The 27,995-nt window shown below is 39.9% G+C and overlaps 1 protein-coding gene across 5 annotated transcripts in view; it reads left to right on the forward strand.

Moving 5' to 3' along the window:
* Positions 1 to 25,114, forward strand: part of RAD50 (RAD50 double strand break repair protein) — a 128,771-nt gene extending 103,657 nt beyond the window's left edge. For all 5 annotated transcript variants that reach the window (XM_083428705.1, XM_083428704.1, XM_083428706.1 and 2 more), the window contains 18 exons: positions 1,536 to 1,729; positions 2,491 to 2,697; positions 3,526 to 3,708; positions 4,182 to 4,339; positions 5,076 to 5,251; positions 5,992 to 6,229; positions 7,473 to 7,662; positions 9,278 to 9,404; positions 10,438 to 10,631; positions 10,807 to 10,917; positions 11,798 to 11,890; positions 13,080 to 13,193; positions 14,805 to 14,932; positions 16,420 to 16,644; positions 20,875 to 20,960; positions 21,677 to 21,819; positions 23,683 to 23,816; positions 24,727 to 25,114. In XM_083428705.1, coding sequence (XP_083284831.1) covers positions 1,536 to 1,729; positions 2,491 to 2,697; positions 3,526 to 3,708; positions 4,182 to 4,339; positions 5,076 to 5,251; positions 5,992 to 6,229; positions 7,473 to 7,662; positions 9,278 to 9,404; positions 10,438 to 10,631; positions 10,807 to 10,917; positions 11,798 to 11,890; positions 13,080 to 13,193; positions 14,805 to 14,932; positions 16,420 to 16,644; positions 20,875 to 20,960; positions 21,677 to 21,819; positions 23,683 to 23,816; positions 24,727 to 24,913 — 2,888 coding nt within the window. In that variant the 3' untranslated portion in view covers positions 24,914 to 25,114. The remainder of the gene's footprint in view (positions 1 to 1,535; positions 1,730 to 2,490; positions 2,698 to 3,525; positions 3,709 to 4,181; positions 4,340 to 5,075; positions 5,252 to 5,991; positions 6,230 to 7,472; positions 7,663 to 9,277; positions 9,405 to 10,437; positions 10,632 to 10,806; positions 10,918 to 11,797; positions 11,891 to 13,079; positions 13,194 to 14,804; positions 14,933 to 16,419; positions 16,645 to 20,874; positions 20,961 to 21,676; positions 21,820 to 23,682; positions 23,817 to 24,726) is intronic.
* Positions 25,115 to 27,995: the final 2,881 nt, after the last annotated feature.

Consider the following 27,995-nt stretch of genomic DNA (forward strand, 5'->3'; position numbering starts at 1 on the left):
TTCTTGAAGCAGCAACTAGGTTGCTGATCATGTTCCACAAAGTCCTTAATCCTATATTTGAAATAAGGTAGGCCTTTAATAGCTTTGAAACAGTTGTCTAACTCACTAAATATTTTTCTAAAGTAAAGTATAATAGTTGGGATTCATCACTGAACAACTGAACCATACCTTAATCTGAGGTCTTTGAAAGCAGCCTTACCAGATCACAAAAGTACATGCATGCCTGCAAAACAGTGGTTTTTTTTTTTTTAAAAAAAACCTTTTATTTTGGTCTTTTGCCTTTTTAAAACATATTTTGAAAGAAGCTGTGGAATTAAAATACACATCTATGCACGTGTACTTGATGTGAGCTTCGTTGAAATCAAAAGGACTTATTTCTGAGTAAGCATACGTAGAATTTGATGGGAAGGAAGAACAAACTAAAAGGGAACAGGGAATTATTCGATATTCCTATCTACAGTAGTTGTAACATCAGAGAAGCAGTTCTCTCTTATTTCCCTGAAAAGACCAAAGAAATAAATCTCCCTCCTTTCCCTCTGAAACTGAAAATCAGATTGCATATGAGGCAGGAGACCTGTGAATGAGAGTCCAGTTGCTTTTTAGTTATAAAATGCACTGGAGAGGCAGGTACTTCAAATTTAATGTCATGCTTAGGAAGGGTGCATTTAACCTTTTCCCCTTGGGCTGTCTTTTGCTGTCAGATTGAATTCCCCCAGCTGTTTTTCTAGATGTAGAAAAAACTAGTGGGGACCCCTCCATATATAAAGAATAATCAGATGAATGAGCAACCTTCCAAATGATTCTATATCTGGTCATGTAGGAGAAGGTAAATGGGAGGGAAGATAAACCCACAGTACTAAACTAGCACAAATAATAAAGGTTATGCAGAAAAGTCTTACTAGCTTCTGAACATAATGCAAAGGCAGCCATGCTGTTTATGAAATAATACAGTAGACATCGTACATGACTGCCCTAGTCCTAAATTGGCTCTAAAAGCAAATTTACTCAGTGGTGAACTAGACTTTTCTTGGGCCATGCCTCTTAAGTCCACACTGCAGCCCTCTGACCCCCATATCTCAAGGCTTCCCTAGGGGCCCCTGCTTCTTAGAAGAGGTTTTATTTGAGGAGCATATGGCTGTGGTGGGTAGAGAACTACCCTTGCTATGAGTGCAATATTGGATTCACCCACTGAACATAAGCTACAAAGGGGAGATTCTGAATCAGCCCTTGTTGCCAAGGACCCAAATTTATTCACATCTGCTGACCACACGGAGAATAATTTTGAAGCCTGTTTGAAAGCATGAGAACATAGATTTCCAAAGCATTTAATTATGCATTTAAAACAGATTTAAAAGTTAAGTGGTTGTATATTTCTTCCCTCCCCCCCCCCCCTAATTAATAAAGTGAAAATTTCTATTTAAGACTCATTTGAGCTTTTTGGAGCTCCTTGTATCTAATTAATAGAGTTGTGAATTCTTATATTTTGAGCTTTTAAAAACCTGTGTTTAAACTTCATTGTTTATATGTTTGTGAAGGTCGTCTTCAATTGCAAGCGGATCGTCACCAACAGAATATTAAAACCAGGGACTCATTAATTCAGTCTTTGGCAGCTCAGTTGGAACTGGAAGGATTTGAAAGACCACCATTTAATGAAAGGCAAAATAATAGTTTTCACAGGCTTGTGAAAGAGAGACAGGACAAAGACATGGAAGCTGCTAATCAGTTAATGGTAAATATTTGTGTTCTTGCATTGCCTAAAAGCTAAGTTAATGTAAAATAGCAAAATACAGCCACACTCTAAATCTCTAGAAATATCAGGGTCCAAAATTAAGCACATTTACTTCAAAGTTAGTAACATTGGAATAGTGGGATTTCCAAATAAGTTTTAGGTTAGCACAGTACAGTAGTATGAACTCCCAAGTAGTGTATGCCTTTGTGTAGTTTTTGTGTTAAATGGTTATAACTGATTAAAAGTGAGATTGACCATTTGCCTTATTTTGGAGACATATTGAGTGGTAGTAATCACTAGAATTAAATTCTGTTTTGCTACCTTTGATATGCTGTGGTTTTGTTTTTATTAAATGTTGTGCTTCTGTTTGTATATAATAGAAGCTGTCTTGAGAAGGCTTGGCCCTAAAGAGCAGCCTAAAGATGTTGTTGTATCTGTGTAATATATTTAGGAGAAAGTGGGAAATCCCCAGTAATACTTCAAATTATAAAAAAGGGAGGTGAAATATTATGGACACCAGTTAGGCCTTCTTGAAACACAGATGCATTCCTCTCTCATAGTGGAATGGAAATTGATATTACAACCCAGTCTACCTCTGTTATGAGTTGGTCAACTAGGTAAGACTTTACAATGTGAAGTGTCAGGTGGAGAATTAAGCATGTTTACTTGCACTTGGTTCCTGTTGATGTCACAGGGCAAACTCCAATTAAAGCATGTTTTTAAGTAGCAACAGCCTTTGTAAATGAATGTCATTCTTTCAGAGAGAATTTGGTGAGAAGGAAGCAATGAAGCAGAAGCAAATAGATGAAATAAGAGATAAAAAAACTGGACTTGAAAGAACCAGCGACCTGAAGTCAGACATTCAAAATAAGAAGCAGCTTGAAGCAAAGAACCTAAAACATGAATTGCAACAGCTTGAAGGGTCCTCAGATAGACTCCTAGAACTGAATCAGGAACTTACCAGAGCAGTAAGATTTACATTTTTGTAGCATTTAATTAATGGGAACGTAAGTGACAACAGTAGTTGTGTGTGTAATAATTACCACATCCAAAACTGCTTTGATCAGTCAACAACATTCCCCTATGCCTTCAAAATACCTAATCTATATCACCAGAAGTCCTTAGCCCTATGCAAATGTGGTTCTATCTGGGTAGAACTTACACACACAGAGGCACAGTGCCTGCCTGAAATCCACAAATATCACATAGCAGTGGTGACCTACACGTGTTTATTACCTTTTCTTGATGTGGCATGATGTGAATTAAGTGCCACCAGGTGGGGTGATGCATATGTCATTTGTGATGGCCCTAAAACTTATGTAGGATGCATACCTCAAATGTCCCATCTGCACATGTTCTGACTCAGGCCTACTATTTGGACTCTCTCACTTCAGACTGTGTATGAAGGCTCACCTCAGTTTCCTCATACAAAAAGTCCCTTCACATGGAAGAGCACAAGTTGTAGGGAGAATGGTTCTAACCTAGCCCTCTTCCTGAATGGGTTTTTTTCCCTATGTGTAGGAAACCATTTTGTAGGAAGGGGTATTCAGCCATGTGAGCCACCACCTGCAGCCCAACGTAGTATCACTTAGTAGAACATAATAACTTCTGTGTACTATAACAGTGAAAAATAAACCTAAAAGTTTGGTAAACTGTTTAGAGAATCTTGGATCCATTACTTGTATCGCTTTTCTGTTCAGTGAATAACAATTTTAGTTTTGACTGTCTTTGACATTTGTTAGCATATGTGTCCCTAATTGGTACAAAAAACTTTCTCCTTTCATTTCTCTGTTTAGAAACATGAACTGTATGAAGCCGAGAAGAATTGCAATGTTGAAGCCTTGGAAGTGGAAGTACAAGGGCTGCAAAGAGAGAAAGCAAATTTGGACAGTGTTCTTCGAAAACTGGATAAAGAGATGGAACAGCTGAATTTGAATACTGCAATAATAACTCAAATGGACATGCTGAAGAAAGATAAAGTAGTGCCTTTTTTCTGACATTGCTGACATGTGTTAAAAGTATAGCACAAAGTATATGTCGAGTGATAAATTAAAATAACAGTTGGGTTGGATGGAATACCATAGCTTGGCCCTGTAAGAATTAGGCTACAATTCTAATCCCACTTACTTGGGAGTAAGCCCTGTTGAATTCTGTAGGATTTACTTCTGAAAGCACATTGTTATTATTGCGGTTAGTCACAGTTTACCAGATGTGACAAAATTGCATACAATGGTAACCTGAAGGTAGAGAGGGAATTGTAGTGTTCAGCAGTGACGGAGGAGCATGCAAGCCTGAGGTCTTTAACACCTTGTTTTGACAATTGTGTCTGAACCAGCCCAATGTTTTCAGAATTAGAATTATTTGTTTGCTTATTGAGTATTTTGAAATTAACTTTTGGACTTTTAAATTAAATCAAAAGTTGTTGATAGGTATCATTTTTATTTCTTAAAAGGCTGATAAAGAGGAGCAAATCAGAAAAATAAAATCCAGGCACAACGAAGAGTTAATTTCCTTGCTTGGATATTTCCCTAATAAAAGGCAGCTTGAAGATTGGCTTCACTCTAGAACTAAAGAAATTAATCAGACAAGAGACAAACTTGCCAAGCTCTCGTAAGTTTTTCTTAAACTGAAATTTGCATGATCATTGATACAGTAGTGGGGTGATATTCAGTTTTCTTTTTGTTTTTACATGCAGTATTTATTTATTAGATACTGCTACTAAAACATCTGTGTTCATTTTAGTGAACCTCCTTTACATTTTGTATGTGTGACTGTGTTCACAAATCTGTTTATTTTCAGCATTTTATCCTTCCCTTTTAAATCTGCAAACAAATACACAAAAACATTTTTATATAAAAATACCAATTTTAAAAAGAAAAGAGGACCACAGTTCACAGTCCCCTATTTTAAAAGGCCATAACTATAAGTTTCTGGTGAAAAAGAGATGCCATAGCTACCTGCTAAAGGGCAAACAGTGAAAGTGTTAGTGCTAGGACTGGACTAACTTCCTTAGGTAGAGGATTCATTGTCTTGGTGCCACCACAGATAAGATGGTCTGTTGTGTCTGCTGCACTTTTAATAGAGAGGGAAAATATGGAGCAGGTTCTTGATAAATGATCTCAAAGGTCAGGCAAATTAATAGGGATTTCCAAAAAAAACCTCACTTCCCTCCCCCTTCACAGAAGCCTCCACTGGAGCAAAGTGCCTTCTGTAGATAGAGGGCCACAACTGAAAATAGCTCATGGGAAAAGACATTTCTAAAGAGCCAAAAATTTAGCCAGAGTAAAAGGTAAACTACAAGAGCAGTTTTATCTCATTTGTAGTTATAACAATACTTAAATTTCAGCAAAGAACTTGTTTCGGCGGAGCAAAACAAAAACCATATTACTGCTGAACTAAAAAGAAAAGAGGAGCAGTTGTCTAGTTATGAAGAAAAGCTTTTTGATGTTTGTGGAAGCCAGGATTTTGAAAGTGATCTATACAAACTTCAAGATGAAATAGAAAAAACATCTAAACAACGAGGCAAGTTTATACAACTCCCTCCCCTACTACCTTATAGTTTTCTGCAAAGCTGTATATTCAATTTGATGTTGATACACTTGTAAATAAGATGAATAGTAGTAATGATGGCTTACATACATTGATGCCCTTTTTCAAGCAGGAGTCTTTCTGCCTGCAGAAGAATCTTTGATCTAGTGCAAGCATCATCTAAGACAGGCATGGCCAAACTTGGCCCTGCAGATGTTTTTTGGGACTACAATTCCCATCATCCCTGACCACTGGTCCTATTAGCTAGGGGTGATGGGAGTTGTAGTCCCAAAACATATGGAGGGCCAAGTCTGGCCATGCCTGATCTAAGAGGACAGAAAAGGAAGACATAATTTCCAATTTTTCCTGTAGCAACCCCCCATATGCACCCCCCAACACTACTTTCCATGTTGTTCTGGAGAGTCAAACACTCTGGGGTGGATTTTCTGGGTGGAGGAGGCGGCATCAACTGGATCAAAATTGGATTCATGCCTATAATTCAACGATAAGAAAAACCTGCAAATTTAAGACCATATTAAAGGCCCTATTAAGGTCATGTTGGCAAAGCTAAAGGGTGGAATTCAATGTTTCTCTTAAGGCAATTGTTTAATTAGGACAAGACAGGTTTAATCATGCCATTGCATGAATTGGTGAATTTGATAAAATGCTGCCCATGCTCTGTCTTAATGGCTATCATTTTGGTTATATACATCCATTCATTCATTTTTAAACAGCCATGCTTGCTGGAGCTACAGCAGTTTATTCGCAGTTCATTACACAATTAACGGATGAAAAAGAATCGTGTTGTCCAGTTTGTCAGAGGGTCTTTGAAACACAGGCAGAACTGCAGGATGTGTTAGATGATCTTCAGTCCAAGTTGCGTCTTGCTCCGGACAAACTGAAGGCAACAGAGTCTGAGCTTAAGAGAAGGGAGAAGAGACGTGATGAAATGATGTCACTTAAACCTGTCAGGTGAGTCAGAAAGTGCAATAAAACTTTCTTTTTTTGTTACAGGAATTATATGCTATAGGAGAGGTGAGCAAAGTTTTCAGAGAATGCAGCCATTTTTGAATTGCCCTTTAATATTGTTTGGGAAGGCAATTTTACACTTTGGGCAATATCCAACTAAATAGACCCATTAGTGCAAAGATTTTTGCTTCTGCAACAGAGCTTCTCCCTCTCCTCTTCCCATATGCCCCCTAAGGCTGTTTCCCCACCCTCTTGAGCAGATGAAGGGTGCAGGGAGAAGTTACAGCAAGCAAGTAGAAATCCTTGTGCTGGCAATCCTATTGTTAGATACTGCTCTATCTATGTAAATATTTTGAAGCACTTTTCAGTCAGATATATAGCATCCAAAGCAGCTTCCAATATGAAATAATACAGTGGCTTGCATTCTGTATCCAAACAGTCTGCTTCTGGCAAAAGGGAAAAGAGTTTTTTTTGCAGATCTCCTTCCTGTGGAGCTTCCAGCACCCACTCCTGTGTTGTTCAAGTGGGTTCCGCAACCATTGAGCAGATTTTCAAAGGGCAGGGATAAAGTGGAATGGGAGGGAACAGCTTTCCGCATTCCATCGGTAAGAATGTTCCATAAGGAACTCCACTCACAGGAAGTTAGGACCCAAGTCAGTGGTATCCGAAAGAAACAATCATGATCGTGTTTAAAAAGCAAACGAAACAAAATATTAGTTTAAAAGTACAGCATAAGACCAGCCAGAATAATAAAATGGCAGGAGGGAGATAATGATAAAAGCTGTGAAACGGATAGCTTTCACTGAAAGTTATTGTGTGGGGTTCAAAGATAAAGTTAAAGTTAAAAAGAAAATTAATGTGTGGTAGCTCCAAAATGTTGAGAGCAGCCCACTTCAGTTCAGCCCATTTCATACAAGAATCTCCTCAGCTGAGAAACAAGTCCAAATGCATTTAAAGTGGACCACTTCACCTTTGAGTAAATACATGCAAAGTTTGTTTGGCCTTCTCTTAATGGCCACTAGGGTAATTTTTCTTCACAGGATGACAGCAATTTATAGCGTAATGCCATAGTACACACGGTTTCTTAAATATGATAAAATCTCATGAGCAAAATCAAAGACAAACTAAAAGATGTTTTCTGTAAAATAAGCAATCCATATGTAATCCAAGCATAGCTACTATTTGTACTGTGGTAATTCTTCTGCTGAAGATGGAAAATATTATGAATTTTATATTTCTTGCTAAGGCAAATGGTATCTGAACTCCAAGAAAAAGACCTACCCGACTTAAGAAACAAATTACAGACACTCAACAGAGATATTCAGCAACTTAAAGGTGATACAGAAGAACAGGAAACCCTCCTAGGTACTATAATGACCGAGGAGGAAAGTGCTAAAGCATGTCTGCAAGATATTACACTTATGGAAAGATATCAGGTAAGGCAGGGGTGCCTGCAAGTTTTTTTGGGCTCAGTGCATGGATTTGGCCACCCCCTCCATCCACTGTCTTTTGGCAAGAACTTCTGTTTATGTGGATTTTAAAAACCAAAAAAAGTCTAGTTCAATGTGATCTCTTTCTCTCTCATTTCTCCACCAGCACTCAGCTAGTGCATGTAATTTCAAATCCACTGCCACCACTTGATACCATCAGCACTTGATACCGAGCAATGACAAATCAACCCAATCTAGACTGCAACTGTCACAACTAGAAAGAAAAAGCCATATTTACAAAGCAGATAATCACACAAAAGTTAGTCAAGCCATAGTAATGTGCTTTATAGTATCAAAATATAAGCATATAGAAGACTTTCCAGAAAACATCTGCTCATTTTAGAGATGGAAACATAACACTTAATTGTAAGAGATGGGGGGGAAATGTTAAAAGCCTGAAAGATTAAAATTTTGATAGATTATAACATCTCTAAATTCCAGCTGGTGAAGACAGACAGGAGGATTCAAACTTGCCAGAGAAATTTGGAGTTCCCTACAATGTGAATGGATAGAGTCTATCCAGATAGCTAAATACGTATATTAAAAATAATAACAAATACACTGAAAAGACTCATGCTTCATCCCTGTGCACACTGACATGGGCTGAATGTAGTGTAAACATGCATAAGATTGTACTAACACGTAATAAATGTACTCACAAAATACAGTTTTTATTTCCCCATTTTAATCTTAAATATCTCAAAGGGTAGATCTATGTGTCATACTAAAACTTGACTCCCTCCTTGCCTCTCAAAATCTGAAAAAGGTTTATTTAGGCAACATCTCTCTCCTTGCTTCTTTCACATCTTTGCATACTTTCTCCCTCTCATGCCCTTGTCTTCTGTAAACCAAAGCAAATTCAAAAGTAATGGAGAAAGCAGCTTCTCTAGGATCTAGGTGTATATGTCTGTGCTCAAGATTATGAGCTGCCACACCACCACTTGTGGGCGGATGAACAACCCCCCTGGCCCTGCTGCCATGGGCTACAAGTCCCTGCTTTGTTCATTGCTTCAGGTAGGTAGTATCTTGCCTCTTCCTCCTCTGCCAGCCTCTTAGTGGACGATGGTGTGGGGAGGGCAGCCTTTAGGGACAAATGGTGCAGGGAAGGCTGCAGTAAGTGGAGCAACGGTGGCGAGGGAATTGCTAGCCTGGGACCTGAGCAGGCAAATGACAATAGCAGCTGCCCTGACCTTCATGCCCAGAACATCAGTACTCTGTATCCCTCTTGGTAAGGATACTACAAAGGTTTGATTGCATACTAAGAAATATAATCTCATGTGCCCCCATCCAGTTCTTCTTCCTCTGTTTAGCAGTTAACGTAACAGCAGTCTGCAGTGGAGATATGAGAAGCCTGTGTAGGCTTCACATTCCTCCACAGCATATGCGCTAAATGCACCAGGTCATTATAAGGAAGAGATGGCTGTGTTAGTGTCTTAAGGGGATTGCTATACGTATAGCCACTTGCACCTACCAGGTACTTGACTGCATCCCAACAGCGATATCAAGCACTTCAAGAATATCAGTATTCAAGAATATCAATATTGGCCTCTTCATTTTTCAGACTGATCTAAAGGATGTTGAACGAAAAATTGCTCAGCAGACTGCTAAACTACAAGGAGTGGATTTAGGTCGGACCCTGCTACAAGTAAGCCAGGAGAAGCAAGAGAAGAAGCACCAGTGGGATACAGGTGGGGTGTTTTGAAAAAGTGTTAGATTATTTTTGTAACAAGACACTGAATTCTATTTCTGCATTTCCCACATGGATGTAAAAAGCCCACTGGCAACATACCAGATCGTACCGTTTTCACACTCCTAGAAATATAATCCTTTTAGGATATTCTAGCACTACCAGAAGGGGGTGGAGTGGCAACCAATGGAATATCTTTAATTCTTACAAGCAGATGGCATTGCTGTGATCCCATCAACTGTTTGAAATACTTGTCAAACTTTTATTCACAAACCTAAGCCACTTCATATTCCATGTATTCTTCAATGGTATAGAGCAGGCATATCCAACTCCCAAGAGGCTGTGATCTACTCCCAGTATAAAAAAACTGGCAGTGATCTATCCATTGTCATTGGAGGGAGGAGGAGTGTGCGTGGGGTGGGTGGATTGCGCAGAATTGTTGAGCCTTTTTTAGGAGGGAAGTACCCAGAGTTGTTGAGCTTTTTCCCACATAACGTTTTGTACATAATAAGGATCCTGTGATCTACCAGGAACAGCTGGGGATTGAACAATAGATCACAATCTACTGGTTGGACATCCCTGGTATAGAGTCAGTTGTCATATGGTTTTTCATCTTTATAGGAGGACTAGAAACTTCTTAAAAATAAAATAAAACGATAGCTTAGAGTCTGGGACCCTTGCCTGTGGTGATCCTGGTTATAATTCAGTTCAGAAATCTATGGGGACCGTTTTTCACCAAATCAACATTTGCCACCCTCAATATAGCAAGTAGTAACCATTTTTCCACATATGCAGTCTTTAGTTCTATTGTCCTCTATGAAAGATTGTCACAGTATTACAGCAAGATCATTAAAAACTTTGTATCTCTCTAAAAGTCTTACCAGATATATTTTTGTCTACCACACAACCTCAGGTATCTTTTCTTTTGAATAGGATAAATTTGTGCTCTTCAGTGTTAAAGGTAATGATCAGTTTTCATCTAAGATGTATTCTCTGCTTTATGACATCATGCGTGCCTTTAATTACATTTGCAGTTACTGGTAAAATTGAATTGAAGCAGACTCTTAAACAAGACCAACAAAATCAAGTCCAGAATCTGAAGAGCGCAGTGAATGAGCTGCAAACAGAGAAACTTGAAATTTCCAGTCGTATGCAACGTCGACAGCAGCTGGAAGAGCAGCTAGTGGAGCTAACCACTGAGTTGCAATCCTTGAACAGAGAGATCAAGGTAAGAGGAACAGCTCCTATGCTGGTGTGGGTTGTTTCTTCTCACATTTCAGTTTTGCTGAGCGTCACACAAAAAATCAGCCAAGCCATTAAAAAGTTAAAATGTGCATATATAGAAGTAGTGACAAACTTCTAATTTAAAATATACATATTGGTGGTTTGTTTTTTGTTTTCAGGAAGCAAAGGAGCAGCTATTTCCGCTTGAAGCAACTTTAGAAAAACTGCAACATGAGAAAGAAGAGTTAATAAGCAAAAAGAACACAAGTTACAAAGTGACACAGGAGAAGGTTAGACAGTTGTTTTGTTAAAATAATCTCTTCAGTTGTTTTGTTAAAATAATGCAGCCTCTTACTGCAGTCAAAGATAATTACCATATTTTTCCGTCTATAAGACAAGGTTTTTTACCCATTTTTTAAGGTTTAAAAATGTGGGGTGCCTTATCTATGGAATATAGCAATTAAATATATAAATAAAGACGGTACTTGCTCTAGCATTCGCAGCTCCTGGCAGTGCCGAGCCTCGGGTCCTCCGTAGTCCGCTTGGCTCCTCCCCCTCTGCCCGCCCTACAGCTGGGAGGGAGGCTGTAGGCTGTTCATTTTTGCCATGCAGCAAAAATGAAAGCTGCTGATTGAAGATATATCTCCCCTCTGTGCCTTTCCTCCATGGGAAAGGCACAGAGGGGAGAAATAGCTTGATCGGCACTTCCACTTCGCAGGCGGCCTTCCACCCTTCCCTCTTTGTTTACAGAGTTTGCATGGGTGGGGGGAGGCTACGGAATAGCAGGCGGTGCAATGTTACTCAAGAGGAAATTTCTGCACTGCTCACGTCTCAGAAACCAGCGGCAAGCAGGCGGGCTAATGGCGGTAATCAGGCAGCTGCAACTTGGGGAGTTGTGTGCTGTGTTCTGGCGGGTGAGCGATTTTCAGCATTCCCCCAAATAATCCTCCCCCCAATTTTCTAAATTCTGAGGCCCCCAAAATCTTATAGACGGAACAATAGGTTCGCTTCCAGGTTAAAGTACAATTAGTATTTTTGAGTGTATTTGAACAATACGTTGTCGTCTTTGAGATAGATAGATAGATAGATAGATAGATAGATAGATAGATAGATAGATAGCTATGTATGTCTTGGAAGCAAACATATTTTTTTAATATGTTTTTTTCACAGATAAATGAGATTAAAGAGAAAATTAAAAACATCCATAACTATATAAAAGAGATTGAGAACTATATTCAAGAAGGGAAAGAAGAATATAAACAGGTAATTGCAAATATGATAATACCCTCTATAGAGTAACCTGTTCCTTCCACTGTCAGCACTGACAGAGAAACCGGAATCCTCAACTTCACTTATTATAATGGGGGGAAAAATAGGGTCATCTAGCCCAACCGCCTGCAACACAGGAATCTCAGCTAAATCATATGTGGCAGATGACCATCCAACTTTTGCTTAAAAACCTCCAATGAAGCAGAGTCCACCACTTCTTGTGGGAGTCTGTTCCACTGTCAAACAGCTCTTACTGTCAGAAATTTCCTAATGTTTAGTGGGAATCTCCTTTCTTGCAACTTGAAGCAGTTGGTTCGTGTCCTAGCCTCTGGAGCAGGAGAAAACAAGCTTGCTCCATCCTGCATGCGACAACCCTTTAGATATTTGAATATGGTTATCCTATCTCCTCTCAGTCTCCTCGTTATCAGGCTAAAAATACCCAATTCCCTCATAAGGTTTGGTTTCCAGACCCTTGATCATTGTGGTTGCCTTGTTCTGCACATGTTCCAGCTTGTCAGTATTCTTCTTAAATTGTGCCCAGAACTGGACACAGTACTCCAGATGTGGTCTGACCAAGGCAGACTGTGGTTGTACTTCTGGCTTCTTGGGCCGTTACATGATCTTAAAAACCTGCTTGTGTAGCCTTCCTCTGAAAAATACATTTTACACGGCAGCCTCTTAGCTTAACACAGACCCTGGCTCCCTCCTCCTGATCTTCACCAGCAAAGTATTGTTAACACAGTGGGGATGAAAAACTTAATACGCAGGCCTTAAGTGTCCACTTTCTTGTTGACTTCCTCTGGATTTTGCCTTATCAACTTCCTCTGCTCCCTTTCCCAACTCTCAGCTAGCTTCCCATTATTCACTTACAAGAACCTTCATCCAATCAGAGTCTGTTGTTTCTCAGACAAATCAGAATGAATTTACCTGATGCAGCCCCCATCTATAAATATCAGACATAAATATTAAAAATGATCACTTCCCTCTCATCTTTCAGAACCAGTTGTCAAGTAGCTTCTGCTAAACAGACTGCAACTTAGTAATAGTATACATAATAATAGTATATACCGCAACATCAGTGGTCACAGAAACCTATTTTTCAAAACACAGAACACCAACAGCATTTCTTCACACCTTCCAAAGTCATGTTAATTTTTTTCATCTCTGTGTTTTCCTTTTTTAGCAAAAGGAATCTGAACTTGATGAAGTCAAGGATCTGCTAGCAGAATGTGAGAAAAAGAAAGAAACGACAAATAAAGAAATTGGAACTATTAGACAAAATATCGATACTCAGAAGGTACATTTGTCTAGTTCAGATATTTTTCTCAAATATTGTTGATATCTATGCATAGTAGACAGTAGTCTTTGTTTTCAAAGTAGCTTTCTGTATAATTCTGATGTACTTAACAGCAGCATTAAGGGCCTGAGAGAACACTCCTGTGAGTCAAACGTCCTGCAAATAAGTTTGAAAAGAAAGTATTTTTTATTGAAATCACTCAATATGTTTTGGCAGCATGCACGTTTTGCACATATCGTCAAGTTGAATTGGTCATGTGCCTCTGATTGACCAGTTAGCATAACAATTTAACTTGTGACATTACAAAGTATTTTTTCAATGCTATATTAAAAAATCCCCTAATAGGGAAATCTGGCTTGCTGACACACTGCTCCAGAACATGTGATTGCTACTCACTAATATCCCCAAGAAGCCCAATTCAGCACTGCAAATCAAGGAGCTAAGGAACTTATCCTTCCTTGTGCCAGTTCCACCTGCTCTGTCAAATGTTTTTACTGGGTCCGATGACATATGTCATGCTACGTATTCATCTGTAGGTATACTAGCATCATATGTTATCAACCCACATTATTCTTTGGTTATTTCTAAAGAGGGGGTGGGCATGAATAGTGCATTAAATTGAATATGTAGCAATAAATAAAGGAGCATTTCATTCACCCTGAACCAGGAATCTTTTACATTTGACCTTTGAATTAGCCACCACTGTATCTCAAGTTATCATACTACATTTTTTATCTACTCAGTGCTTCTAGTAAAGTACGTTCTTACTAAGCAAAAGGTTATTTCACATTAATTCAATTAGATTTTGAAGTTCTGCTACCAATTTTCCTTTTGAGAACTTAAAAGACCTTCATATCTCTATTTATTTATTTTTTTAATGCCCCATCCCAAAGGCTGAGACAGGTGACAAAACAGTAATCTTTTTACATACCTTTCTGGATTGGTATGTGTTGGTATGGTTGTTTTTAATTATCGTTTATAAGACTTTGTTCTTTTTGCTTGTCAGATGTTAGGGTTCAACTCTGATTTCAGTTAAAATTACTGAAAGACCAATTCTGCGAATTAATATCTGTTGTTTTTCATTGGTGATTACTCTCAGTTAAATGTATAAGATTGCAGCTAAAAGTACCAATTAAAATACAAGTACAGTGGTAAAATACAAGTACTGCTATGTTTTGTATAGTAAATACATAGCACATTTTTAACTACAGCTCATGCTTTATTCAGAGATGCTGTAGTAGTGGATTACCTGTACAGTGGTACCTCGGGTTAAGTACTTAATTCGTTCTGGAGGTCTGTTCTTAACCTGAAACTGTTCTTAACCTGAAGCACCACTTTAGCTAATGGGGCCTCCTGCTGCCACCGCGCCACTGGAGCACGATTTCTGTTCTCATTCTGAAGCAAAGTTCTTAACCCAAGGTACTATTTCTGGGTTAGCAGAGTCTGTAACCTGAAGCATATGTAACCTGAAGCATATGTAACCCGAGGTACCACTGTACTTGCATTGGAGTTAACTAGACTGTCTCTGAAATCCCTTCCAACTCTCTTCTCAAATAGTCATGGCACAAAATGATGATGATTAACTCACTAATATATTTTATTTGAATTTAGATTCAGGAGCGGTGGTTAGAAGATAACCTTACTTTAAGAAAAAGAAATGAAGATCTAAAAGAAGTCGAAAATAGTATAAAGCAATATTTGAAGGAGATGGGGGAAATGGAAGTCCCACAACTGAAAAGGTATCTTCTGAACTTCCTTTTAAAAGAAAAAAAATAATTTCTTAATTGCAAAGCAGTAGACCTTAATTATTTGCATATTTACCACTTTTCCATACTTGGTCCTAGCTAGTAGTCCACAAGTATTTGCATATTCACCATATCTTGATAGATACTTTTCTTGTAGACCAAACTTTTTTTCTCCTTTGCTTAGATAATCTAAGTTTCTAGTTTTGTATACTGTGGTCAACCTTGTAGCAACTACAGCATAAGCAATTTGATTATACTGAGAAGAGTGGTTTTAAATACTGTATAGGCTAGCATGCACCATATGAACTACTTTTGGCAAGCTTCTGGTGATACTTTCTAAGTCAAATTCACCTGTAAACACCTAAATTTATGCACGATCACACTTGACCTCTGTAATCTGTCCTCAGTACTAGGCTTCCTTATTCTCACAGTGTAACTCAATGGGTGAATTGCAAGTTTGATTATGCCCCAATGCCTCAGATAGGTTGGGTTTTTTAAAAAAAATGGCTAAAAGTGCACAAATATTGTCTCTTTGGTACTCTAAGAATATAATAGTAGTCTTACTGGTTCTAGAACCCTGATCACAGATGATTCTGTCTCTTGTGGGGAGCCTAAGCAAATACAGAAGGCTTCCCACTCCTGGTTTTTGCCCTGACCAAATGGGAACAAGGACTAACCATGCAACAATAGGTGAAGGTCTAAAGACACAGTCCCTTTGAAATTGTGTTGCTCCGTCATGCGAATAACTGAATAGGGCTTTAATCCAGTGTCTTTTCTTTAGCGGGGGCCAGATGGTTGGCCCAAGAGCAGGGCATGTGTCATGTTTAAAATGCATCTTGCATTATTTAACCATGTCTCTCGTAAGTTAGGAACCCTAATGAAGCAGAAACACCGTGACCAACCTGTGTATTTAACCTAGCAGGCTTACTAGAGACATTTATGCTTATCATTCTTTATAACAGCCTCCCCCCCCCCCCATTTTTCTCAGCAGCTGATATTAAGAGCTGTGCTGCCTCTGGTGTTGGAATTTCCAGTTAAGGTTGATAAAAGCTAAAAGCCATTGATAGACTAATTCTCCATGGGTGTAATCCGGTGGGATGAGGAGCAAGATCCCGTGTCCCTGTAAAACTAGATGGTCCCCAATCTTATAGAGCAAATGTAGAGGAGATGCAGGGCATTGCATGCAAATGGTGGGAAAGATTGCTGGAAATTCCCTCCCTCCTTTCCTCCCTGTTCTGCTGACAGTTCCCCCCCCCCCCCGTCTTTGAATGCCACCCAGCAAATCTGTCTAAACATTTTAGGCCCAACTGAGACTCATTTTAAATGCACTACCATTTATTTCCATCCTTTTCTCTTTCCCTCTTTGTGGCTCGGTTAAGTTATTATAAACAACATCCAGCAATTTACTCATGGTTAAGAAATCACTTTCTGTTTACCACTATAATAGAAAATAAAGCTGCATATTGACTTCTACTTGACAGGGACCGACAGCATTTAGAGGAGAAAATAGAAGAATTGAAAAGAAAAGAAAGCTTGGCGCTTGGTCGACAGCATGGATTTGAGGAAGAAATCCTTAGGTTTAAGAGAGAGCTGAGAGAATCACAGTTTAAAGATGCTGAGAAAAAATACAAAGAAATGATGATTGACATGAGAACAACGGAGTTGGCAAACAAGGATCTGGACATTTACTACAAAGCACTGGATCAGTGAGTTGTTTAAATAGCATGTTGGGTTTGGTAACTATCAATTAATCAATTATCTCCCCAAGGAGAGCTTTAAATTTAGCAGGCTGAATTTTTAATCCCCTTATTCCTGAGAGGCAAGACAATAGGTATATTTTATTGTCTTGCCTATCGGTATCTATAAATTTTACTCCTCGCCTTCAGAATTTGGGATGAAGGTGAATACATTTTTTAAAAATGTTACATGTAAATTGTTGACATGCAGTTATGTGTCATTTTGCCATGCAGACATACACTAGCAAATTTGCAGCCTTAAGATTTCCTTTTGATAATGGAGAGCTTATTTACATATAATCAGAAACCAGTGAGGAAAAGAATCTCTTCCGTTTACGAGAATTTGAATTCTGCTTACGTGTCTAGGAAAATATGTTCACTTTAATGCTATTAGTGTATACAGTGTAGGCCCAGTCATGGCACTGAAACCACTGTGGTTGCCCTGGTTTATGACATCTGTCAGGAAAGACATGAGGGGGGAGTGTGACCTTTGATACTGTTGACTAAGTATCTTTCTGGAGGGTCTTGGGAAAGTTGGGGGGCACTGTAATTCAGTGGTTCTGCTCCTACCTTCAGGGCGATTTCCAGATAGTTATAGGAGATTACTGTTCAGCACTATGTGAGTTGTCCTGTGGTGTCCCATAGAATTCCATTTAGTCTCCCATGACACTTAACATCTATATGAAGCCACTGGGAGCTGTCATCAGGTGCTTTGGAGTGATGTGTCACCAATATGTAGCCAGGTCCCATTCTCTCTGTGTGTTCCATCTGAATTGGGAGATGCAGTTGTGATGTTAGACTGGTGCCTGGGGTAGTTGATGGGCTGGATGTGGGCCAATAAACTGGAGCTGAATCTTGAAAAGACAGAGGTGTTCTGTGTCCCAAGTTTTTGAGTCTTGGAGGTAGGAAGATGGCCTGCCCTGGTTGAGGTTTCACTCCCGTAGAATAAGCAGGTTCATGGCATGGAGGCGCTGCTGGATTCAACATTGTCACTGGAGGCTTGGGTGGCCTCTGTGGCTAGGAGGTCATTTTCCAACTCAGCTGGTTTGCCATTTATGGTCCCTTTTGGACAGAGATGATGAGGCTATGCCCCAGTAATTTCCATATTTAATCATTGCAATTCGCTCTATAGGAGGTTGCCCTTGAAAGTTACTTGGAAATTTCAACTGGTCGAAAATGCAGCAGCCATTTGACTGATCAGAGCTCTGTTTAGAACTATTACAATCTTTGTTTTAAAACAGCTTCACTTTCCCCCAATTCATTTCCAGTTCAAGGTGCTCATGCCAGTTTTTAAAGCCCTTAAATGAGTTAGGTCTCAAATAACTGAAAGGCCCCCTCTTTCTCTACATACCATCTCAGGTAGTAAGATTAGCAGATAGGTACCTCTTGATAAGGGACGTGGGTGGTGCTGTGGGTTAAACCACAGAGCCTAGGACTTGCTGATCAGAAGGTCGGCGGTTCGAATCCCCGCCATGGGGTGAGCTCCCGTTGCTCGGTCCTTGCTCCTGCCAACCTAGCAGTTCGAAAGCACGTCAAAGTGCAAGTAGATAAATAGGTACCGCTACGGCGGGCAGGTAAACGGCGTTTCTGTGTGCTGCTCTGGCTTGCCAGAAATGGCTTAGTCCTGCTGGCCACATGACCTGGAAGCTGTACTTTATTGGCCGAGCTCCCTCAGCCAATAAAGTGAGATGAGCGCCACAACCCCAGAGTCGGCCACGACTGGCCCTAATGGCCAGGGGTACCTTTACCTTTACCTCTTGATAGTTCCACCACCCTTAGAAGGTTTTTCTCTTTTTGTGGAGAGGAGTGGCCTGGGACATTTTCTGTGGATGCCTCTAGGTCCACCCCACATATGTTCGTTTGGCACCTCCGTTATGCGGCTTTCACCTGAGAACCTGAAAGGAAGGAAGGAGGCTTTCCTGTTCCCTCTCCCCCAAAAGCCCCTCTGAATGGCCTGGGGATAATTCCGAGCTGTGGGAATTGGGAAGACCCTCCCTTGTTGGCTGTGGCACTGTGAGAACCGATCAATTTGCAATGCTACAATAAATTAAAGAGAACAACCCTGGCTACTGTAGCATGCAAACGCTACAAACCATATTTTTAAGCTGCTTAAAGATGTAGCAGGTGATAATGTGTTCACACAGCGCAAAAGGAAAGAGGTAACGTACGAAGGCGGGAAATGTAATATTAGGCCTCCTGCCTTTTTTCCCCCTTTTCCTTTTTTCGAAAAGCAGAGCATCTTTTATTGCCATGGGTTGTTTCCTCCCTCCAAACATGATAAGAGGTAACATTTGCTTCTTTTTCTGCATCCTTATCTGATGCACTCAAATGTGCAACTCAGTTCACCAGCAAAAAATAACCATGACTCAACATTAAACAAAGTTGATGTTATCAAATGGAGAGCTGCTATATGAAGCTTTACTATAATGGAAGCTATGACTAAATATAACTAATAAGAATAATGAAAGTAATATTTCGTGGTATAAAGACCAAAGGTGTTCCATGCCAAGCTACCGCTTTCCATTATATGTCTTTCCTCTTGACCTGTAGTGTTCCTGTTACAAAAGATGTAGCATCTAGATGACCTTCTAGGTCTGGCACCTTTTGAAGCATTCGAAGGAAAAAACGATGCATGGTTCACCTGATCCAGGTGTTACAAAGCACAATGAAGCTTCTACACATCAGAAATTTGTTGACTAGTGTTGGAGAAAGTTCTGTGTGCACAGTGCAAACTTGAGTGCATGCAGGATTACTCACCTAGCAAAGCCAACAAGAAAAAGGCCTGTTTGTGTAGGAGCGATATGTGTGTAGCTGTGCACATACGCTTTGATCTGTGGATTAGTATCTAGATTGGAATGAGAACTTGTCAGTGAATAAATCTACATGATTAATATTCTCAGTCTTCTGTTGGCTTAATTAGATACGATGTAAATTCAGAGATTATCTTGCATCCCCATCTTCCTCTTAGGAATGGGATGCTTAAACTCCATTTTTTTAACTTTGGGTTTGCATGTACATTGTCCATACTTTTTATAGCCTTTTATATTCCATATATAGCCTCAGAAAGGCATAAATCCAAAGTTCAGCCACTGTGAACACAAAGTTTTAAAATGCAAGCCAAGCTCACACACAGTAGAAAACCTTGGGAGTTATGAAAGACAAAAACACTATACACTATTAAGAAATTTAGGGTCTTTTAATAAACCACTACTAGATCAACAAATTTCATAGCAATTTCTGTTCATGTGCTTTACTTTATTTTAATTATTAAAAAAACTCCACTATTCTAGCTTTCCTGGTTTAATTCCTTTGTATCTGCCATTTTTCAAAGATACAAAGTTTCCATATTTTAGCAGTAATTCTAAATTGCACTTAATATGAACTTCTAATTTGTTTCTTCCTGTGATGCTACCCTGGCCCATCTTATAGACATTTACCTACCTAAATATTTCAGCCACAGTTCCTTATGGAGAGGAACACTTAGACCCATTCCACACCTACCTCTGTTTGCAGCAATGATTGGCAAAGGTCTCATGGGATTTATTTAATTTTAGATCAGTTACCTCAAAATAAAAAATGTGGCATTAATAAGTTTGGGTTCTATCAGCAAGAAAGTCTTTATACCAGAATAGAAGCAAAATTTATGCTAATGTGATTTAAATGAGTTCCCTTGTGAGGAATAGGTAAAGGTAAAGGTACCCCTGACCGTTAGGTCCAGTTGCAGACGACTCTGGGGTTGGGCACTCATCTCGCTCTGTAGGCCGAGGGAGCCGGTGTTTGTCCGCAGAAACCTTCTGGGTCATGTGGCAACATGACTAAGCTGCTTCTGGTGAACCAGAGCAGCGCATGGAAACGCCGTTTATCTTCCCGCCAGAGTGGTACCTATTTATCTATTTGCACTGGATGTGCTTTCGAACTGCTAGGTGGGCAGGAGCAGGGACCGAACAACAGGAGCTCACCCCGTCACGGGGATTCAAACCACCAACCTTCTGATCGGCGTACCCTCTTGTGAGGAATAGTAGGATATAAATTTAATAAATTAAAAAAAAGTGATCATAAGAGAATTTCTAGATTCATCCATGTGACGCATACATCTTTTATTTTTCAAGTACTGTAGCACAAACCTGTATGCCTAGGGTAGAAAGAAAGTGAAGTCTGATGGAAGGAGCATAATGAGCTGTGGTTTTTCTTTTCTTTTAGAGCAATAATGACATTTCACAGCATGAAGATGGAAGAAATAAACAAGATAATTCGTGACCTTTGGCGAAGCACTTACAGGGGGCAAGGTACCAAAGTATTTCTTCTTAATCCTTTTTGTGTAGATTTATACCATATTATGCATTTTCTTAAAGATTCAGGACGGGTAAACATTTACTCAAAAACAAAAATCAAAACATATTTAGAATTAACATTCCTTATAATCATTATGGACTTTTTTTCTGGATAGAGAAAAAAGAGTCCTCTCTTAAGTTACAAATAAGAATTCTAATTGGGGCCTGGAAAGGGTTATATTGTTAATGGTTGCATTACTGTGACTTGTATTTTAGAGTATATCTTTTCTGTAAATGGCTTCAGGATTACTTTGGCTCTGGGAAGCAATAAATAAATCTAATAAACTAAACTTCCTATAAAAAGTAGCATGGCTAATCCTGCTTGAGTCGTCTTGGTTTATCCTGCTAAATATATTCCTTTCTCATAGAGTCACTGATGTTGTGGTACATCTTGATCATTCCTTCTTCCTTTTTGTGATATGTAACTAGGGCTCTGTTCATTCTGCCAGTGTTCCTCCATTTAGTACTAGAGATGTAATCCATCAATCTAACAGGCTTGCCTATAGCCCTTCTTATCTGGATTATGAAGCTAATTGCTTAAGAATGTTTGGGTATTGTACATCATGCCTCTGTGAAGAAGACTGGAGTAAAGAAAGTTTAGCTGCTTCAAGGCCAACAAATCTATTGATTTGGCAACTAACTGTAGTGTAACTGCTTTCTTTTCCATGCAGATATTGAATATATAGAAATTAGATCTGATGCAGATGAGAATGTTTCTGCTGCTGACAAGAGGAGGAGTTACAATTACAGAGTAGTAATGATAAAGGGAGACACTGCTCTAGATATGAGGGGCAGATGTAGTGCTGGACAAAAGGTAGGTAACAACACTTGTTTGGATGCCAGTGCATAGGATATGTTGGGTTTCATATTTGATACATGCACAGTCAAAATATATTTTGCATTTTTATTCAAAAAATTATTATGGCATAAATTTCCACAGACTGGTTCACTTTGTCACTTGCATCTGGTGGTGGTGAAGATGAAAGAATAGAACTAGAGGTTAATATAATGGGGGGGGGGATGCAGCACATTGGGCAGGGAGACATTTCCCCAGATGATAAGGCACACACACACACACTGTAGTTGCATAGTACCTGCCAGAAGGGTAAACTCCAGTTTTCTCATGTTTCCACTTGACTTCAGATATCAGCCAGACTAATAACTCATGATGGCTGAATCCTGGTTTGGCTGATGATGAACGGGTGCTACTCAAACCTCTTTTAGACCTATCTGTTGTAACCCACAATCTCAGCTGCCAAAGAAATGTGAATACATGAAATGCTTGAAATGGAAGGGAATCTATTGGAAGACCTGCAGGAAATGCAATAGTTGCATGCGTTCTCACCTGGAAAATGGGCAGGATGTCCTGCTTCCCTTCTCTGTTCTCTTGTGGAGGGGGGATATTCAAAGGATTAAAATGCGTTAGGTAAAACTTTTTTAGTACAGTCATGCCTTGTTTTGTGACCGGGATCTGTTCTGGAGCCCTGGCCACTAGATGAAAAGGACGCAGGGTAAAGCACCGCGTCTGCACAGAGTGGTTTGCGCTTCTGCGCATGCGTGAGTGACAAACCTGGAAGTAAACCGTTCTGGTACTTCCCGGTTTGCCTCGGATGTTCACCAGAATGGATGCTAGAGGCGGACGTTCATGGAGTTATTACTGTATTACATGTTCTGAAGCACTATACTCAAGGTGATAAATATAATCTAGGAAGGGAAAGCTAATGGCAGTATGTAAGAACACAGAGCCCTGCCGGATCATACCAGTCCAGCATCCTGTTCTAACAGCAGGCAACCAGACAGCATCAGTTAGCAGAGCAGTGCAGGAAGGGTAGGTTTGTACGCCTGTCTTCGCAACACAAAGCATCACTTCACCATACCAAGAAGGAAGGTATGGGAAGCAAGGTATGGGAAGTTCGATGTGGTGGCAGGAGCATTGGATTGGTTCAATGCCCAACACTGCTAAGCATCCCATTCCTCCCTCTTTCATTACGCAGCAGTGACATTTGGTGTTGAGAAGCCAGGTGCATAACCTTGTCCTTGCCTGTGCTCCCTCCTCTGCTACATGAGCACAAGAGCACTCACCAACTTGTGTTCCCCTAGCAACTGGTATTCCAAGGCATACTACCTCCAATACTGGAGGTATCACACAACAATCATGGCTAATAGCAATTGATAAGTTAGAATACACCTGCATTAAAGTTAGTAATAGCTTTTATATGGCATTTTCTGATTTTTTTGTTGGCTACTTCACTTTTCAGTTGCTTTACCTTACGATTCTATTTTGTATGTTTGTTTTCTAAAAAAAAGTTTGCCCATTTTTATCAGCTAAGTAAAGAAAAGCACTTGAATTTATTTAGAATTCTAGCTTAGTTCCTGTCAGATGGCAACCCTTTGTCCTATACTTACCTTTTCAGGCAGTAAAGAATTCACATTAGTGAACGTTCATACATTTTTTAAAAAATCTACATTGAAAACGCACATGTCAGGATGAAAGTTAGGCTAGAATCCTTCCTGACATGCTAGTTTTCTATGTGAAGGGAAGATTTTATTCAGGGCAGCATTCAGTCATGTTACAGGCATTATAGAGTCCAGATATGGTGCTGCCATCATGGTGCTTTTAGAAGTGTTTGTGTTTTGGTTAACTTACTGAACGGTTGCCTTTTACTTTTGGTTGTAGGTTCTTGCTTCCCTCATTATCCGCCTTGCTCTAGCAGAATCCTTTTGTCTCAACTGTGGCATTCTTGCACTGGATGAGCCCACCACCAATCTTGATCGGGAGAATATTGAATCTCTTGCACATGCCTTAGTGGAGTAAGTATCTGTAGATTTTACCAAGAAGCCTGTGGGAACCTAGGTGGGAAAGCATTAGTGACAAGCAATTAGTGCCCATAAGTCAGTCTGGCCCAGTCCTGAGGAATGCCATTGTAATGTATCTCTGCTGCTTCATTTGCATGGTAATTTTGAGCAGCAATAGAGATGTCGGCGGAGTCTTCCTCTATTATACTCCACTTTATTCACACCAAATTGAGTCCTAAAGCAAATTGAAAGTGCTCTATAAATCCCCCATATCTTCCCAAAATAATTATTTTGATTGTCGTAGTTATATCCTTTTATGAACACTTGCACCTCTCACCTGAGAAAAGGTTTGTCTCCCTGCTTAATACAAAGCTTAACACAGTGTAGTTTTAATTGCCCAAAAGTTAGATTATGGAGGGATCACTTACAAAGGAAAGAGCACCCAGAATGGACTGCTCTACAGATGAAGCAACTGTTGCTATTGGAAAAAGTGTGGAAGAACCTGGAAGCATGTATGCGTTTCCCCCCCTAAATATGTAAACCCTCACATGTAAACCCTAATCCAGAAATTTAAAAGCTCAAACAATAATTTAGGGTACTGGGTCAATTCAGACATTTTTCTCTGCCATCTGATCAACAGGTGTGTTAGTCACCTCAAATTGGTTCTGTGTATTTCTTATGCTTTCCTCACCCTTTTTTCTGTTCTCCATTCATTCCATTTCCCTTATTTGTTTTCTCTAGTAGCTGTGTTATTAGAGGGGTTGGGTATTGTTGAGGGGCAGCTTTCTGTTGTATAAATGAAATTATCATAAACTTTAAAAATGAGTGGAACAATTAAAATCTGGGTGGCAACAGCACAGAAAGCTGCAAATATAAGATGTTGACAGCTATAAACTAACACATTCTAAATGTTGATTTTCCACAGGATAATCAAAAGTAGATCCCAGCAACGCAACTTCCAACTTCTTGTTATAACTCATGATGAAGATTTTGTGGAACTATTGAGTCGGTCTGAATATGTTGAGAAATTCTACAGAATTAAAAAGAACATTGACCAGTGTTCTGAGATTGTAAAATGTAGCGTTACATCTTTGGAATCATATGTTCATTAGAGTTTGCAATGCTTTTGTGATACAGGACTTATCCAAAACATAATAGAGTGAAAATAAAACTACTTTTGGATAGCATCAGATGCTTGCTGATGGAGACTTTTAGCTGCATGTGTAGCTGGTTGATTTATAATAAACAGTTATATTATTGGAAAGGGGAAATTAAGATTAAAATTCTGAGCACAGAAATGTGGTGTTCTAAAAGCTAAGCCTTCTTTCACTATTTCTCATGTGTCTTCTAAGTGTGTAGACCAGGCATCCCCAAACTCAGCCCTCCAGATGTTTTGGGACTACAATTTGCATCATCCCTGACCACTGGTCCTGTTAGCTAGGGATGATGGGAGTTGTAGTCCCAAAACATCTGGAGGGCTGAGTTTGGGGATGCCTGGTGTAGACCAAGGAGCAGGGATGCACCTCTATCTCTGCCCTCCAAATTGCCGCTATAGTGCAAAGTTGCATGAGCAGAATGCCCAGTGTGTGAACTCTGTGCAGTTGGGATACCCAAATCACACAGAACCCTTACTCATGAGCAGGAAGGAGCTCAAGCTTTGTGCTTTCTGCTCAGACAACTGTACAACATGTAATTACTGGGGGTGTTGGGGCAAAGCTAAAAGTGTAGCCCTCTGCTTGCTGCACATGATGATGCACTACACAGAGTAATGTATTGTGTTGCAGGGAAACATTGACCATGGCTCACTGGTAGAGAACCTGCCAGTGTTCTCTGCAGTCTCTGGCATCTCCAGATGGGGCTGGGAAAGACTCCTGCCTGAAACCCTGAGGACTCACTGCCAGTTATTGTAGTCAGCACTCAGCTGAAAGATCTAATGTAGACAACTTTCTATATTCCATCCTATTATCAAAGGCGGATCTAGGGGAGCATGACCGGTTTGGTTGCGCTGGGGGCAGAGTGTCTGGGGTACTGCAGCAGGCACTGCGACTATGAAATCCGACGGAAAGTGAGAAGCAGTAGAGGGTGTCACACAGGACACACCTGAAATCTGAGACACCAAGGTCTGCCACCGATACCCTACCTTTTTATAGCATACGATGCAATACTTGTCAACTAATTCTCAATAGCTTTTTCATTCTATCAAACTTTGACCCGTTTGGCATTAATAATAATAATTTGGATATTTTGTGGTATAGTTTCTTTGCATTTCTCCTTAATGTGTTTCATTGTGTCACGGTGAGCTTATTGAATGCCCACAACATTTGCTTATACTTTAAAACTTCCTGTGGTATATATCTAAAATAAGAATTGAAACACATGGTTTCAAAATTTAACCACTGATTACAAGATACTGTGCATGCTAACATGAAACGATACTTAGCAACAGGCACTTGGGTGCAATTTTTCATGCAAAAATTTCATCCTGTGAACTGATACAGACTATTTTAAAAAATGTTCCATTGTTCTGAATTACTCTTCTAAAAAAACCCTTTGTATTAACAGTGTACTTCCTAAAATATACTTCTGAGATCATCCTTATAAAACAAAAATGGAAGGGGAAAGTTAGAGTGGACTATCCCTGCTTCTTACATTACTTACTCCCACCATCAAACTACTTTCCTAGGCAGGCAAGACTGTTAACCAAACTAAACAGTAAGGCAGGCAACTGAATGTTGGGGATGTTTTAGCTTCATATCAGGGACAATTCCAGACCTTGCATGTGTCCTTACTTGCAAGTTATTCCATGTATTACACCAGAATTCCAGCCATATGGAATGCTTTCTTTGGTCTAGGTCTGTAGGAGCAGACCTACTATAGGACCAATCACCCCTCAGGCCAGGGAGGCTGGTTAGTACCTGCCTGGTCTGATTGTATATATTTTTCCTTCATCTGAGTTGATCTTTCTTGGTGCGATTGGTGCCTGCTCACAAGTAAGAGGGTTTTCTGGCTGATTGGTGCTTGTACCCGTGCCAGATTACCAAGTAGGCAGAGTAAGCAGCAGCAGTAGCCTATTAACCCCACACCTTTTGGGGGCCCTGCAACAACGAATCAAAACAATATTTGATCTTGAACGAAAATTACAATTTCTTATGTTCAATGTGATCCCTCTAGAGTGCTCACACGAGAAACCTGATATGAAGCTTTCTGTGAGTTAGTGTGTGGCGAGTTCCCACAGACGCCAGATCCTAGTAGAACATTCACAAGTTGAGTAGAAGCTTTGAGATAATTTGTGAGAGGCCCCCCGAGATTTAGACTGCCTAGGGGCCTCTCACAGGGTTTAATACGGCACTGGCATGTAATATTGCTTGGTTGGTGGCCAAGGGTGACTTGTCCCAAAACCTGAAGGGCACCATGTTGGTTACTCCCCTACTTTGACCTCCAGTGGGCTGATGTGCCCAAAACTCCACCCAGGATGAGGCTCTACATTTACTTCTGAAATAGTATTTCCCCCTGTGTAGGCCTGACTTAGGAAAGCCAAGCCTTTCTGTACAATTTCCCCCTTTTTGTTCAGCATACCCTCAGTAATAACTCCATTGCCTGTGGAATCATAGGGGACAATTGAACTATCTGCCGGCCCCAGGAAATTCTGGCATCAAAAGGTGTGGACTGCCCCCTCCCCCAAACCAGGCTGCTTATGAATAAGGGGCCTCCTTTGAATCAGGTGGTTTTAATTGAAGCATGTAACACACTTAGAAGACTCTATAGTTCTGACCATCACACTTGAAAAGGATATTGCAGAATGGAGAAAGGTGTGAAAAAGAGCAACCCAAATTAGCAACTTCCATATTAAGAGAGGTGGCCAGACATTTGAGGATCTTAGTATTTCCCCACCCAGCATAAGTTGGAAATCAGATTTACACTCAAAAATAATATACTTACATGTGTATAGTTGTGTGTTGCTCCAGTGGCATCACTCCCATGAAAGACTGCCACTTCCTTCTCCCGCTCCTTTCCTGCCTCTCATACCTGCAAGAGTAAATTTTATGTTTATTGTTAATGTAGCTGTTCTGTGCAAAAGCAGATGCTTTAAAAATACTGTGAACATTCCTTCAGCAGCAACAGAAGTGCAAACTGCCTCCTTTCCTTTGGGCTGATAGAAACAAAATTGAAGTTGGGTGTGTGATAATAGCACCA

The sequence above is a fragment of the Podarcis tiliguerta genome (genome assembly GCF_965153285.1).
Source record: "Podarcis tiliguerta genome assembly, chromosome: 2".
NCBI lineage: Eukaryota > Metazoa > Chordata > Lepidosauria > Squamata > Lacertidae > Podarcis > Podarcis tiliguerta.